Source organism: Hyposmocoma kahamanoa, unplaced genomic scaffold (genome assembly GCF_003589595.1).
Source record: "Hyposmocoma kahamanoa isolate Upper Pololo Valley unplaced genomic scaffold, ASM358959v1 92, whole genome shotgun sequence".
Lineage (NCBI taxonomy): Eukaryota > Metazoa > Arthropoda > Insecta > Lepidoptera > Cosmopterigidae > Hyposmocoma > Hyposmocoma kahamanoa.
In genome coordinates this window covers 21,230,266-21,247,490 of record NW_020654748.1, presented here as the reverse complement: position 1 = coordinate 21,247,490, position 17,225 = coordinate 21,230,266, and the positions used below count along the sequence as shown (strand labels likewise).

General features: G+C 35.3%; 1 protein-coding gene across 1 annotated transcript; it reads right to left on the bottom strand.

The window, feature by feature from the left end:
* Positions 1–12,041: 12,041 nt before the first annotated feature.
* On the bottom strand, positions 12,042–14,937 carry LOC113236452 (dual specificity protein phosphatase 18-like). The gene is made up of 4 exons (XM_026472524.1): positions 14,642–14,937; positions 13,325–13,553; positions 12,717–12,853; positions 12,042–12,604 (listed from the first exon to the last, which is right to left on the bottom strand). Exons 1-4 carry the CDS (start codon positions 14,743–14,745, stop codon positions 12,415–12,417), a joined length of 660 nt encoding a protein of 219 aa, XP_026328309.1. The 5' UTR covers positions 14,746–14,937; the 3' UTR covers positions 12,042–12,414.
* Between the last annotated feature and the right edge of the window lie 2,288 nt (positions 14,938–17,225).

The window sequence follows — 17,225 nt, the reverse complement described above, 5'->3', positions numbered from 1 at the left end:
AATGCCCACTACCTAATTACCGTTGCAATTTTTATTATTTAAATATTCAAGTATATTATCGCGTAATTATTAAATAATATTTCACAATACAGTATTCTAATATTAAATAATATTGCACAATAAAAAAATTGAATACTAATATTATTAATACTAATAATAATAATTAGGTAGTGAACATTAGTTCGAGAATGGTCGATATAAACAAATTGAAGGTACATTGTGTATTTCCTAACATGTAGGTACTATAAAATTATAAGCAGCATAGTATACTAGGTGTAACATGTTTTTTTTTAAATATCACATTTAATTATTACCCTCGCTCTGCCCAGACTCGCATCAATGCACTGCTAGTTAGCGCATCTTGGTCCAAGCGACATGTACCATCCATCATGCAACTATGTCTCAGCCGCATTCTCGCTTTGATCTCCGCACACCCGCCTGTAACGCTCCGCCCAATCGTTCTCTTTGCTCATACCAACTACGTGATAATGTTGTAATGCAATTATTATATACTCTTATTACTTAGTATCGTGGAAAGTTACTTTAACATTTTAAACCACATAGGGTTCGGGCAAGAGACGAACGCTGTCATTCCAGTCCTATAGCTTTTTTTTAAGAAGAATGGTATAATTATTAATACAAAGATCGAATATGAAAAATGCAGATCTTTTTTTTTTTGTTTTTGACAATTTTTCCAGTGGCGCCATCTAGGAGTAATCTATGAAAGTTTTTCTTCACTTAGCCAGGTACCTTTACAGCTACCAGCGGCTGACTAGAGATGTCTTAATTCAAAATATTTTTAGGTGAAACTTGGTTTCAACTAGGTATGTCTTTATATTTGAAACGTCTAAATAGAACAGCGTGTCACAGGATGCACAAGTCTTTAAAGGAGTTCCTCGTTACAGGAAAGTAATGGTTCCGTGAGGTGTTGCAACACCTCTGGCCTACATTTCCAGAATGTGCGAATTAAATGGTAGCTTTCAAACTGCACACAATCTCAGTCGAGAATTGCTTATTTTGAAGTCATTTCGTACAAATGCACCGGTTCTCTTATTCAAATTAGACTTTTACCTAGAAGATAATCGATAAGTGACGAGGAAATGACATATAAATGATGACACACTAAGTAGGCGGTAAAAGCTCGATATGGTAGAAATGGAAGAAGAAAGGGAGAAGAAGAAACAATGGATATCATAAGAGTCAGGATTTTTATATTACTACTATTTACTTTAGATATTATTTAGACGTTCATTCTCAGACGAGTGTTCACAACCTAATTTCCATGGCAATTCTTATTTTAAATATTCGCGTATATCATCGTGTAATTATCAAATAATATTTCACGATGCAACACTCGAATGTTAAATAATATTGTACGATAAAAAAAATCGAATACTTAAATAATAAAAATTGCCACTGAAATTAGGTAGTGGACACTAATCCGAGAATGACCGAAAAATGGCAACACCGGTTTGTATCCCGCGGTTTTTTAATTCTCTACTAAAGCGTATGCGCTGATAATCGTAAATTACTTAAGCTTTTGTCCAATTAAATTGTGTAGTGTGGTCATGAATATTGTCATAAAACTTTGACCACTCTGGAGTAATTTGCACTTGTTATTTCTCAATAATAATTACAATTTACTACAGCTTATCATCCAAAACCGTTGGAAAACATAGGGTCGTATTCTAGAACTCTACTCAATGCTCAAGTCAGGATTGCACTGGAAACACGAGCATTGGAAATACGACCCTAATGGCAGGGACTTGAGTATGATTTCGAGTGCTTTATACCATAGTCAAATCCTGACTTGAGCATTGAGTAGAGTTCTAGAATACGACCCGTAGTGTCGGCAGAAAGCGGCACTCCTGATTAAATATTTTGAGGCAATAGTTCGGCAGCAGTACCACCCCGCTCTTTAGAGAGGCAGGCCTATTACTATCTCCAAGTAGTAATGTGAGTATTACTGCATTCCGGTTTCGGAGGCTGAGAACTGCAACTGCTATTGACAGACGTGTCGCTTACGACCAGGCACACGACTTGTTTTTCCCGTTACTTGATGTCAAAAAGTATTGCCATAATGCTTATGCATAAATGCTTTCCAAACTCCGATAGGAGAGGATCGCAAGAAGAAGAGATTCTGAATTATTGTTGTATTAACGAAATTTTAACTGCCTCATTGGCCAAACGATTACTATGCTGGTCTGCAACGCAGTAACCTTGGGTTCGGTTCCCGGGGTAGGAGAAATATTTGTGTGTGCTACACTTTGTATGAAATAGTCACATGCCAAAGTAGGGATAATCTACTAGATTTTAGTTTTGCGCGACAGATAGACGTCTCAGTTTTTTTTACACTATCTTCCTAATTAATTAGAATATTACAATATACAATATTTTAGAAAGCCATTGATTTATTTTTCTCGTCAACTTGGGCGTGATTTGTGGTTGTCTATGTGTATGTCACAGGGTTCCCATAGTTCGGGACTATGAGTCTGGGCCTTATTTATTTGTTGTATTCTACAATTCTAAAAAAAATCTACTATATACACCTAAAGGAATTAATATATTAATAACACAACGGAAGACACAACAGTGACTCACGAACAAGCAATTTAATATCATGATAACGCCCACTCAAAATACAGAGCATCTAAAAGCGTACTCGATAATATCTATTAACAAAAATACTCCTCCAGCAAATGAAGCGTCTGCGAACATGCTTTTGATTCCGATCTATTTATATTTGTAGCTAGTACAAGATCTGTCGCGCGCTCCGACACGCTATGCGGCATGTGGATTAGCATGTTAGGGTTGAAATATAACGATCATTCTAGGGTTTTCGATCAAATATAACTTCGAATAACCCAAGCAGACATAAGACTACAGTTCCTACAACTCGTTAGTATGATTATTGTATTAACATACTTCAAAAAAAGGAGGAGGTTCTCAATTGAACTGTTTTTTTAAACTAAACTGGTATATGATATGACCACCAATACAAACAACTCTCATTGGTCATACCAATATCACTAGCTAGAATGACCACCAATAAACGGCTGGAAAAAGTGTATCGTGCATTTGGAAAATACGACAGGAGAGCAATTTAAAGTAACATTTTTAAGCATTGACTTACAAATAAATGGACGACGGGTCTAATACAAAAACCACGAAAAAAATGTCCCAAGTCAACCTATTCGAAATTTAAATTGTTATGTCATCGCAGTATCGCGCTGTCCGTAGAACAAATGAAGACTAAAGCGGAGTGTCGCGCTCTGTATACGATTTTAGCGCCTTACAAGTGCGGACACTTTTTAGCGCGGACCCGACGTCCATATAATTGTAAGTCAATGTTTTTAAGAGTCTATACATTTTTAAATAGCTTTGGTTGATTCTGCATAACAGTGAAAGTGATGAATCAATCAGTTTGAAAATATAGTCAAATTAAGAATATATACACTGATCTATACGGTGTAAAAACACGATTCGTAAAAATTTTCACGATAGAAAAAAAAACGCAAATTTACCGCGAAATTTTTTCAAGAAAACCGTTGTATTCAAAATACTTTGCCATATGCCAATGACTTTTTTTTTATATCAACTGAACCAAATGGAGCACGTATAGTACACTTACATTTTTCAAATGGCGTTAAAATCGTTTGTAAATAGAATAAATTCTAAATTCAAGCCAGTGTCCGTGCCACTCGACCCAAGCAAAATGAACCTTATTAGTACATTTTAAATTCGAGCTGAGGTAGTACCTCTCAAGAAAATAAATCATAAACCCTAATTTTATTTGTTATATGGAAAAGCAGAAACTTTCTAGTTTTCCATATAACAAATAAAATTCGAGTTATGATATTTTTTCCTTAAAAAAGTGCTTTAAATCGCTCTTCTGTAATATTTTCCAAATACACATTAGACGTTTTATCATTCCTGCGTCGACATGAAAGCCATAAAAATAATACGAATTACATCAAACCAATTATGTATACGTGTAATTTTATCATCAAATAACTGTTTTTTTTTATGTATGTTACGCGATAATTTATGAACCGATTTCCTTTTTCTTGGAAAGAGGGTACCTTAGTAGTGGTCCCATTTAATTTTGAACAAAATATTCCACATCTAAGGGTAGCTGTTCACGCATGAAGACATCCAAGACTCCAATTGAAGGCGTTTTTCTCTCAATGTACTTTAAGCAGTGAGCACCGATTTTTACTATTTCCTGTGTTAAGTCTCGTATAGTGGCAAACTAGAGAATGAATCCGGTTTAACCAATTTCAATAAAACTTGGCAAATAGATGTAATTCCACAAACTTTAGCGGTCGGTTTTTTTTAGTACTTTGTACTGAAATTTTCATTTATTTATTTAGTCATTTATTTAGGGCCACATGACCCATACAATATATACGTTATGGACTAACATACATACAATGTAATATAATAAACTAAATAACTAATCTACACGAATTGGAGTCGGAGACGACTGGCGCAATCTAGTGTCAGGTAACCGGCCACAGAATCTCGGCAAAACTTCTCCTTCATGTTCGGTTGGTAGTCTCATCAGGAACGAATTAAAATTCACGTTGTGGCATCTAACTGCACGACCTCAGGGTGTATTTAGCTTCGCAGACTTCGTGGAGTAATGTAGCCGCAACAGGTACAGCAGCGCCTTCGGTATGGCCAGACGCAGCAGAAAGTTCGATCCTGTCGGTGCTTTGCCACACAGGTTACGGCTGGTGGGCTTCCTATTCACCACCTTAATATGTCTCAGGGTGACAGGCGCAGTGGCAGTGCCCCTCAGATCTTTGTGATTTAAAACTCTGAGTGGCGCTGCAATTGTTATGTACAGGCGTGTCGTTTACCAACTGGCGCACGACTCGTCCGTCCCGTCACATGGTATTATTAAAAAAAAATGGAAAATTACCAAAATGCAATTGCGATGGTTATGACAAGGAAGGTAGTATATTTCCACAAATAAATCAATTGTCAAATGCAATGTATATAAAATTTTCAAAAAATACTTGTCTCTATGACGTAAAGACAACAAGTGTGCACATGGTGTGCACTAACCTAGTTTTAGGGAATAAACATAGAGATTATGATAACGGTAATCGATACGTGAACATCGTTGTGATATAACTGTTTATCACTTACTATCATTATTATCAATTTATGAAATCACAGCTTCGTGGAGTATAAATCTGAAGTTGATAAGCAATAACTTGTCAACCAATTTCATCTTTAATTTTTTTAAATTCCATAACAATTCCAGTAACATTTTTTTATAATAATAGTAATAACGCACACACTCAACATAGCCCCGCACTAGGGAAACCCTGTGTCGCGGGTACCATGGACACACACATAGACAACCACAAATTACACCCAAACTCACGAGAGAAATAAATGTAGACCATACAAATATTTCTCCCGGCCCGGGAATCGAACTCGGGGACCTCTGCGTGGCAGTCCGGTATGGTAACCGTTCGGCCACGGAGGTAGTTATATATATTTTTTTTTTTTTAATACTTGACAGGCAAATGACTCCACTCCACCTGATGTTAAGTGGAAAGTGGTATCCAAACGCGAAGGAAGCTAGTGCAGCGATGGAATCCTCACCGCACTAGCCACCTCCACCCTGCCTGCCTACAATATGCCTCTTCACGCCTCGTTTGAAGGACCCCATATCATAAGAGGGAGGGAAGACATATGCCGGAAGGGAGTTCCATTTGTCAACCGTGCGGCAGAGAAAGGAGCCACCGAACCTTTTAGTACGCGATGGAATTCGGCAGGTAGTGAAACGGTGACTACTTATAGCTTTCAATCGAAAAGATCTTGGGGCACTGCCACTGTCACCCGTCACCCTGAGACATAAGTTGGCAAGTCCATGTGCCTGTAATTTCACTAGCACCCTTACCCTTCAAAACCGGACCACAGCAATGCTCACGTTACTGCTTGGCGGCAGAAATAGGTAAGGTGGCAGTACTTCCTTGGACGAACTCTGTAACGGAACGTGACAACGTTGTCAAATTATTTTTTATAAATCGTTTTTTTAAATTTAACAGTATTAAAAATTGAACACAATATTTCTTCAACAAATATATCATATTTTTAAATAATAATTGATTACAAAACATTAAAACCACTATAAACAAAGTTGGTTAATTAATCTATGGGAGCCAACGTTGCATTTTTGAATGATGACGGACGCAGAGAAAGGGGAGTGCGGTAACCGTCGCCGGCGCCCGCCAGCTTAGGGGACAGCGCTTCGACGTCCTCAGAGCCAGTCCACGCTCGGCTTAACCGTGCTCCCGATATAAAAATTCCGACACGTAATTTTAAAAATTGTTTTTTTATTGTAAAAATTCTTTTTTTCTTCCAATCACATTTAACGTACGTAAATAGTTGTGAAAGTGAGTTTCCGCTTTAGGAACCACAAGCAGCTCTACTACTACTAAATCATGGTTTTATCACCAATCAAAATTACTGATCTAAAATTTACTTGTAAAATAAGAACTATTGCTATTGTCACCTCAGAAATGACGAATTGTTATGATTTATTACTTACTATAATTCCTCAACAACTCAACCTCAACAACCTCAACAACCTCAACAACAAGCACAACAGCAAAAGTTTCCTTTTTATATGTAAATTTTAAAACAAACTATCAAAATTAGTACCTAAATATAACTATATAAATTAAACTATCAGTAGCAAGTAGAGCTCCTTGTGAAAGAGTTCGTCCAGGGAAGTACTGCCACCTTACCTAGTTGTGCCGCCAAGCAGTAATATCAGCATTACTGTGTTCCGGTTTTGAAGACTAAAGATGCTGGTGAAATTATAGGCACGTGGGACTTGTCAACTTATATCTATGTTACAGTGGCAGTGCCCCTGACATCTTTGCGATTGAAAGCTCTGAGTACCACTGCAACTGTTATGGACAGGCGTGTAACTTACCATCAGGCGCACAACTTGTTCGTCCCGTCACTTAATATTATAAAAAAAAATTAAAACAAATTAACTGAAATAACGGATAACTCACATGTTTAAGTCGAATTTTTGCTCGAATGTTTCGAACCAATTTGTGGTCCTTAATCATGAGATTCCGCGGCGGTGACTCGACGGAAACCAATTCCTTTTTGATGCGTTATCCGTTATTTTAGTTAATATCTCTGAGCCTCACGGTGGTTTTCCATTCAAACTATCAAAAACAACTCTTTAGGTACCATTATCACAAAACTATGATCATATTAGTTAACGCGCCTTTTACCTAACAGCATTCGTCGTAAATGTCCTTTGTAAATTTACTCAAATTTATAGCTTTTATGACAGTTGCCTTCAGACGCTTCAGATATTATGAGTCGGAATGGCAAAGTATGCGAGGCCACATCATTTCTCTGGCATCTCTTTATTAATAGCTAAGACCTTGGCGTATTCCTGTTGCAAATATGAAAACATTCGTCTCGGTATGCAGGTAACTATTTCTACTCAATTATCTATTGTAGTTCAGACTACAATCTATCTTTTCCTCCACGATGTGTGAATGCTTTATTACATTCATTGAGAAATTTAGGCGTCGCTTTCTCTTACGTCGTTTAATTCTTCTATAACACTCTACCACTAGATATAATAAAGGCACATGTGTTCATACGTCTAGTATTTGTTTCATATTTTGAACGAGATTGTACTTTATTATGCAAGTCGAGCAAATTTGCCTACATGGTGTTAATACTGATTGAATATGACCATCAATACAAGCAACTCTCATTGGTCATATAAGTATGACAGGCTAGTATGACCACCAATAAACGGCCGTATTTTATCACATCGACCCTGGAAAACGTCTAACGTACATTTGGAAAATATGACAACCTCAAATAGCTTTGATTGATTCTGCATAACAGTGAAAGTGTTGAATCAATTGCTTTGGAAAAAACATATAGTAAAATTGAGGATATATATACACTGATCTATATGGTGTAAGAACACGATTCCAAAAAATTTTCACGATAGAAAAAAAACACAAACTTACCTCGTACATTTTACAAAAAAATGCTGTATTCAATGGTACTTTACATATACCAGTGATTTTTTTTAATGTCAACTGAAATAAAGAGAACACGTATAGTATATATAGTATAGAGGGATGTATAGTATATATACTATACATTCCTGCCGGTCGACCCAAGCAAAATGAATCGTATTAGTACGGGAAAAAGTTTTATTGGAGCTAAGGTAGTATCGACTATTAAGAAAAAAAATCTTAACTTTAATTTTATTTGTTATATGGAAAAGTTGAGTTTTTAGTTATAACAAAGTTTAGTTAGTGCAAAAGAAATTGATAAAAAATCTCTGTTTTCGCACAAGAATTAAATATATTGACTACAACACCTCTTGTAATGTTTTTGGGGTTCCATCTCTGCGCAATAGAAGAAATTATATTGATTCGTGTGTTTTATACAAACTGTTAAATAATTATATTGACTCGCCAGAACTACTACAAAAAAATTCATTTAAGAGTTCCAGTTCGCACCTACTTGCGTTCTAAAGCCACCTTTTCATGCAAATTTAGTAGAACAAATTATTCTAAAAATGGTTTCTTTAGACGCTCTCTGGGATTTTTATAACAAAAACTTAAATAATATTGATATTTTTGGGTTAACCTTACAAAGTTTTAAGAAGAAAGTAAGAGAAGTAGTTTTTTAAGTTTATAAGTTTACCTATTTATTGTTAATTTTTCAAAAAATTTTATAAGCATTTTTATTTATCAGGTATTGTTATTTTATGACATGTTATTAATAATTCTTATGTTTTGTAGTTGAGCCGTATATGCTCACTATTTCTTGTTTATATTTGTGGAACTCTAGGTCTAATTATTTTAATCAATGTTTTAGTAGAACCCCGGTTTTATGACTGTTTGTTTCCCTGAATAAATAAAAATAAAAAAATAAAAAAAAACAAATAAAAAAAGAGTTATCATTACTTTTTCCTTAAAAAAATTACTATATAAATCGCTCTTCTGTAATATTTTCCAAATACACATTCCAAACTCATAAAAATAATACGAATTACATGAAACAAATGATGCATCATGTGAAATTCTATAACTCTCCTATTGACTTCGACCTAGGTGGCCTCGATTTCCGGACTCGATTTCCGGTGGGACCAATTTGAGAAATGAACCTTTCTAAATTTGTTCTGATCTGAATGCTCTGGGAAGCGCCCCAGAATTCCGTTCCTCTGGTACTCATAATACACGGAATTCCCTAATTTGAGACCAGGCACTTGGTGGGGGTTGTCTGGCACATATTATTATTCTATATTAATTAAGTTCGTAGAATCTTTAAGCTTCTCTCCTGAAAAATTATCATTTTGCAGATATAGCCTCATTACACCAATGGTAATATATTCATAATATGCCTCGGCGATTAGTAGCCATATTTACAAGTACTTAATACTACAGTTTTCGTGCTGCTAGGTGTGTCGAACACATCACAAAGGACATAAATCTAAAAATAAACAGTTATTACCAAAATGTTATTGAGTCGTATACCCAGGCACACATCATAAACTTCAGCGCTGCCAGCAAAGTTTGGCGAAGAGACCAAAATAAGGGAACAAGGCTAAAATATACATCTATAAATACACTCTTGCCTTTGAACAGAATCCAAATGTCTGTAAAACAATAAATATAAGAGCCACGTAAAGTGAAATATTCATTCTCCAGTTGTGGCAACGAAACAACGGAAGTAGCTTTGTCATGCGAAAAACTTTCGTGTGTTTTGATGGTTATTTTTGCTTTATTACTGATGTGTCATACATTATACCTTCTATTTTAAGGTTTTAAAACCTTGTTTTCATTTTATAAATTATTTTTTATTTCTTTAACTGAGGAAACGATTGCTCATTGCCGTGTTCCACAGGGATCACGTCTGAAATCTCTTTTGTTTACAAAATCAAAAACTTTCCTCAAACATTATAACTCTTATATTATTTATTAAAAGACGAGAATTAATGCTGTATTCTTTAAAGACGTTGATGAAAATACATCCTGTACGTCAAACACAAAAATGAGTTACGTCCAAAATCTAATTAGGTAGAGATAGGAATATACACGTGTAGGTGTGGTAATTAGTGAAAACATTAAACTTGAGTCATATGCCTTTACAGACGCCAAATTACGATCAGGTGTGTTCTAGAATTATATTTAGTTTGACGAATTCAATTCTGTACCGTAAGTTTCTTAACAGAGTTGTTGTTTTTGAGAACTTGCAAATTCTTTACCGCTCATCAAAAGCGGACGAGGAATGCGAAGTTAGCTGGCACAAAACCAAGACCAACATTATTGCGTTTAACCTTAGAAGTCAATTAAAATAAACAGACATTAGCCATACTTGAGGCATGTTAACTGATACGTTATTCTGCCAGACCAAAAACTTACATTAACAGCACACTTAGTTAAGAGAGGCCATCAATTAATTTTGTTGGCGAAGCATCATGGAATGAGATTGCTAAATGCTACGACAAGTCGTAGAAATCTCATATACGCGTGCTTGATCATTTCAGAATAAATTTAACAATCTGCTGCAAAGTTTTTCATAGAATTTTTGATAATAAAGACGCATGAAAGAATGGATCTAACGAAATGCATGACAAACGTTGAAGAAACTAAATACAGCTGATTTTAGATTTGTAAAAAAAAAAATTTTAAACACAGGGAACAGAAACTTACATTACTCCACTCTCAAATGCATAACTTTATTTTCGAACTGGTTTCGTTGGTTTAACTAGTTGTACTGAATTTCATGGTTCTATCACATCCTATCCATGATCCTTCTGTCAGTATAATAAGGACCCGAAGTAATGATACAGTAACACGGTGATGTCCCTAACATTACCTTTCATAGGATCGACTAAATACAATCTGAAATTGTATATAACGTCATTGCTCGAAAGAACAAAATCTATAAATTACTGAAACAAAACATTGTGTGATCCGAGATCGTGTGATCCATCAGCGATTTGGCATCGTTACATCACCAGTGCGGAATGAGGAAGCGATCACCTTGTTTGCATTACACCGCTCATTGTAAGCGAACGAAGGTGGCTACATGTTACTTTTTCCTTATCGCAACAATTTCTATGTTTTAAATTATCAGCCACAGATCAAGGTCAACCCAATTAATTTCTCTCAAAAGCCTTAAGCACGTGTAAAATTTTACACTGCCGTGATTAAGTTAAATATAACGGGTTGTCTTCGATTTTCACTAATGCTTATTCATAATGTTCCAAATAATATATAGCATTCTTAAATGAGCAGCATTCCCTGTCAGCACTGGCAACTCATTTCGCGTGATTCCCGCGCGATGTATTTTGGGCCGCGCGGCCAGCTCAATGCCACGGGGCCAACAACTCCGCTTCAATGGATTACTCATTACTACAACGCAATTAGATAATACTACACATAATATTATCAATTTCTTTCCTTTATCTAATATGCACTAGACGACGGCATGGTCGTTTCTTTTTCTTTGTTCCTTTACAGTGGGCTAAAGATTAGGTTTGATAATCCATCTCGTGACTTGGATTGTTGTGCTACGCAATAGGCACTATGTTGTCTATATTACGAATGATAGAATCAAATATCATTAGACCTTTTGTTTTGGGAAGACAGGAATATTCTTTACTGAAGTATTTATATCACAAAAATGTTTATAATCTCCAACTCCTTCAACTTCAGTCGAAAGAATTCTGTTGTGTTTTGCGCCAGCTGACAGTCTGTTAGCAATTTTATTACTTCATTTAGATTCTTTATACTATCGTATACGAATGGTTAAACTTTCAGTTTTACACTATATGGTATAAAATATGTACTAACGTTAATTATATCTAAAGTAAAACAAAATAATACAATTCCTATCTTATTTATTTTTGGTCCCTTTATAAATTAATACATTTATAACCGTCAAATTAAAATAACAACATGATTATAACATTAATTATCACATTTCTATCTAGATCCATTATACACACACATGGTCATTTCTATTTTGCCATATTTCTAATTTCCTTAACAGTTTTGTGAATTCGACAAGTTAGACAGTACGATTATAAGGTTAGAAATAAATATGTAATCTTTATCATTCAATTCTACTCTGATATGTTCATTTTAAATCCACTAACATTTATAATAGCCAGAACAAGGTTGACTGAAGCTTTGATTACCTAACAACAAAAGATATTCAGTCAGATTTTTAATTATCATAATCCATTTGCTCGATTTTTACTCCTCATGGCATTCTTCCACTCAGTCTTATTTTTAATTATCACTTTCTTTCTTACAAACAAACGCATCATTATGCACATTATTAATTACTTATCTTACTTATAAATCTAGCATAAAATTTAGCTCAGCTCTTTTCAATAGGTCCATATCTCTGTCTGAACCACATCATTCCTCTGTAGTCCGGTTCGTAAACATCTGGAATCTCTTTGTCGATGGCTTCGCAGTAAACCATTTTCACAGACGCTTCTCCGAATAACCTCTCTTCATATTTGATGAGTTGCTTGAAGAATCCGGTGTTCGGTCGAATTTGGGGACTGAAAATAAAATTACAATGTATTTTCTATGTAAAGTTTACAATAAAAACATGAAGAGAATAACCACGTTTTATGTTAAAACATTCTATTTTAAAATCAATGAATATCTTACCGTCGTTGTTTCATGTGGTGATAAGCATCACTAAGGGTCATTTTCTCCCATTTGACAAGGTAAGCAAGGCATAAGGTGACTGATCGTGATACTCCAGCTACACAGTGTACCAACACCTTTTCTCCTCTTGAGACAACCTGTCAAAAGTAAAAAATTTTATTAATTACGAAGCATGAAAAACGAAAACCAAATAAGACACGTTAAATGAACTCGGAATCTGTTCCTATAAACCAGAGATTTCTTGCTATATATTTACATATAAAGTCTATAAAATTACATTTCAGATCAAAGTACAATTTGTGGCTACCTTGGCAAACCGCTATTTGTTTTCTCTTTAGCTGTAGTTAATTTGTTATTGCTTTAGTTATCTTAGGAAGATCAATGACACCATAAAGAAAATTGTATAGAAAATGTTCGTCAAATGTGTGAATTTGGTCAAGAAAATTTAAAAATGTTCGTTTCAAGATAGTTACAAATAGTTTTTGAATGGTAGATTGTTTTGTCATTGAGAGGTATCGTGTACAAATTATAGTCTGAAGCCTTTCAGATGCGTACAAACTTAGTAAGCTATTAAAAAAAAACCGAATACCGTCATAATTTTAACTTACCTCATTGATCAGGTCAGCCACTCGATCCATAAATGGATGCATATCGGAGCTGGGAGTGTCTAGAAGCGGAACATAGTGTCTGGGAACGCAGTCTTCTGGTGGAGGAGGAAGCTCGGGTGCTACGTTGACGACGAGACCTGGTCTGAGTGCTTTCACTGCACCAGGCAGCGCGTGCGCACCACATACATAGAGACAGTTGGTAACGCGGGAAACACCGAGAGGACAGCCTCTGTAGAAGAAAATTAGCAGTTAGGGTATGGATAAATTGTTCAAGGTTTATTACTAAAATCAAATAGAGGTAATGAGTCTACTAAGTTGGACCAATTTTTTTCGGCACAATCGATGAAACTAACTTTCTCAACATGTGAAATAACTTTATGATTTTACTGAAAGACCTTCTTACTGACATCCTAATTGTAAAAGTTCAAAGTTCAATTGAGATTAATCGAGAAATTTGTAAAAATTTTTTGTCAAAACAAAAAAGTATTCCAGAAATACTAGTTTTGAGTACTAAAGTGGTACATAACGATGTCGAATGGCATTCCTTTACACGACAACATCGCATTGCGTGTAAACACGGCGTGTTTTAACGTTGTGTCATCTGGCGCTGCGCCAGCGCAGGCTGACCTAGCCTCGGACGAACATTCTTTTCTCCTGTTTTGTTTGTTCTTTCATAATTTTCAAGTGCAATGCAATTACTCTATAAAAATTTCGACGATAATGTAATTAACCACTTAACTTTAGTTACATCAGCATTCCTTAATTTTGAATGTAAAGTATTTATATTTATATCGATCTATGTTGCAGTAAAATTAGCATTTAAATTAATTTAAACGTGAACCTTACTGGTCGTTGTGGTTTTAAACATTTATTTACCTTTTGTTACTCAAAACTAAGCTTAGAAAAATTGTAATGTCAACATAATTTGATAGTTAGAAGCTAATGTATTTAACTCCTCTACATTACAAGTACAAAATCATACAAACATCACGAGCACGGTCATCGTTCTAGTTGTTATCCCAATCGAATTTATTTAATGCCAAAAACTTACTTTTTGCCCAAAACCATTCATAAATTTCATCGAATATCGAGCCATTGGACTCAGGAGGCCGTTTCCCCGTAAAGTTAATATTTGGTGGAACAACTTGCAAGTTCCACCTATCTGCGCATTTAGTTTTAAAACACTGTTTTTTTTCTGCTGTAAACTTCAGTAGAAAATCAAATACTTTTACAAACATGTTTTTCTTTAATTTTATCACTAATTTCTAGCATTACTTTCAGAATGCATGTAAGATAATGTTATGTGTGGTAAGGTACCTATTCAATTCTTCCTTCGTCAACTTCGGCGTCTCCGCCTCTAAAGTCGGTTCATTCTCGTTCCCCACACAAGCCACCTTATCCTCCACAGATAGAACCTTCATACTGCCCAATAACTCGAATTCAAAGTTATCAAAAGATTTCAAACTTAATCACTTCACTTTCAAAATCACAAATGGTTTGAGTTATCACTTAAATTTCAGTTCGTTTTAAATTCTCACTACATAGAAATATTATTTATCGTATTTAATATCGATGCAGGTTATTTGAACTTCTTTACCGGCCGAGTGATCGGGGCGAGCTTCGAACGCTAACTGTCCGTCTCAATATAAACAGCGCGTGTTCCTGCCCTATACCTGCCACATAGCGCCACTCCATTGCAATATCCGGCATTCCACGATATTTTAGTCAAACGGTGACGCCGCGTTTGTTTACCATTCGTGCATCTATTCTTAATAGAAAAGGCGTAATAGTGTCACCCTGCGTGACACATTACTGCTTGTTTTTGTATGGAGTACGGGTCATAATTATAATAACTTTTTTATAAAAAAAAACCTCAAAAATTTGCTCCACTTTTGTTACCGTTAATTGAAACGTATAATATGGAAGTCCTCCTCAAAACAAACACAAGGTAGCTACTGTTAAGGAGTTTCTCTCAATTGTCCGTCATTAGATCAGTTCTAGGTCACCACAACATTTTACTTTCATTGGAATTACATTTATGTGTCAAGTTTTACTGAAATCGATTAATGGAAATTGGGTGAAATTCAATTACTGGATTCCTCCAGTAATTTGCCGCTCTTGAAGATGAAACATCTTCTTCAAATTTAAATGGGACCCTTACTGAGGTAACCCATTATCAACAAAAAAAAAAGAATCATATCATCATCAATGAATAAGTAACCGCGTAACGTACACACACAAAAAAGACAGTCGAATTGAGAACCTCCTCTTTATCCTCGGTTAAAAATTGCAAACCACTCGTTAACATGCCAAATATGTAAGTTATAATTATATGTCAGACACATATTTTCATTTTCTTCCGAGTATAATTTTTTTTGTAATATCAAGTGACAGGATGGACAAGTCGTACGCCTTATGGTAAGCGACACGCCTGTCCATAACAGTTGCATTGCCACTCAGAACTTTAAATCGCCAAAATTTTAGGGGCACTGCCACTGCGCCTGTCACTCACAGTAATGCTGACATTATTGCTTGGCAGCAGAAATAGGTAAGGTGGCAGTACTTCCCTGGACGAGCTCTTTCACAAGGAGCTCTACTGCTAGTAAAACTCAAAAATAAAAATACGCTTTTTGGTTATTATGAGTATCGTACTCCAGCCGCAGTCGATGGTTGTCCAGGGTCTGCCAGAATTACAGAAAAGTAATGGCACATAGATATATAGATAAAAACTTTATTTACTTCCATGACAGCTTATTTGCATAGATCCACTAAAACTAACACAATAATAATTATTATATTGAACCACTTAAAATGACAAATTTTTATATTCAAAAGGAATGTTAAACTACACATATAACGAATTAAAGTTAATAGTTTTTGAAGTGATGGCTGAGAAACGGCGCTGGATCAGCATAAATGCCGCAGTTTCCCACGACACTGGTATTCTGCCAGAACTGTGTTTAATGAGACGCCACACATCATCTTACACAGTCTTCTGGCATTATCGTTTAATAAAATAAAGATTATATATATTCTTTTTATTTCATGTTATGAAAAAAACAACAGGTAAGTTGTGCGTTAAATTAGATGAGATCCCAAAAGAAGCGAGTGTGGTTTTCTTATTGTATCTTATTGTATTGTATAGAAACGACGACCGATTAAAATTTTATGCAAAACCTTTTTTTTAATACAAAAATGGTGCGCATATGACATCCATCTCACCTGATGGAAAGACGATAATGTCAAAGACGTAACAGGCACGCCTAAATAATGCCTACTCACTCTCGGCTTGAAAAGGTCCAAGCCAAGTTATAGCATTCAGGGAATAAATCAGCAAGCAGGGAATTCCACTCTCCAGCCGCTTACCATATAATGCTCTGGCCACACAGAGGCTCGTACATTACAAAAATTCCCGCTCCCGGAACTCTTCCGCGGCCGCCGCAGCCAGAGCAAAATATGGAAACGAAAAGCTACGTGCGAATTCTGGGAACGTCCACAACATTTAAAGAAACAAATTAATGTAGAGACGCAAATTTATGAGAGTCAAAACGTTAGTAAACAAGATGGTCACATATTTAAATGCAATAAAAGATTATAAAAAGTTATGTCGTTGAAAATAAAACACTATAAAATACAAGAATTCAGAGCCGGAGCCAATTTGCACACATTACTGTTTACATCTTCTAAACAACCGGTAAGTATGCACACCATGTTACCTAGTATGTTTGTATGCAAACGCTTCATTTTAGTAGAATAATATTAAGTATAAAAATAAGTATTCTTGATAGTCATCACAAAGTCACAAATTCTTTTATTTAGAACAATATATATACGCTTCCGTATGATGCTCAAAGTAATTTACGAGGTTCAAAACTATCGTAAAAGAAAGATTTTATACAAA

What these genes read in the sequence shown, in the direction of transcription:
- LOC113236452 (XM_026472524.1), bottom strand. Translation starts at nt 14,745, where the DNA reads ATGAAGGTTCTATCTGTGGAGGATAAGGTGGCTTGTGTGGGGAACGAG. An exon ending in ACGAAGGAAGAATTGAATAG is followed by an intron (nt 13,554 to 14,641) that starts GTACCTTACCAC and finishes TTTCTTCTACAG; the next exon opens with AGGCTGTCCTCTCGGTGTTT. An exon ending in CACCACATGAAACAACGACG is followed by an intron (nt 12,605 to 12,716) that starts GTAAGATATTCA and finishes TTTTATTTTCAG; the next exon opens with TCCCCAAATTCGACCGAACA.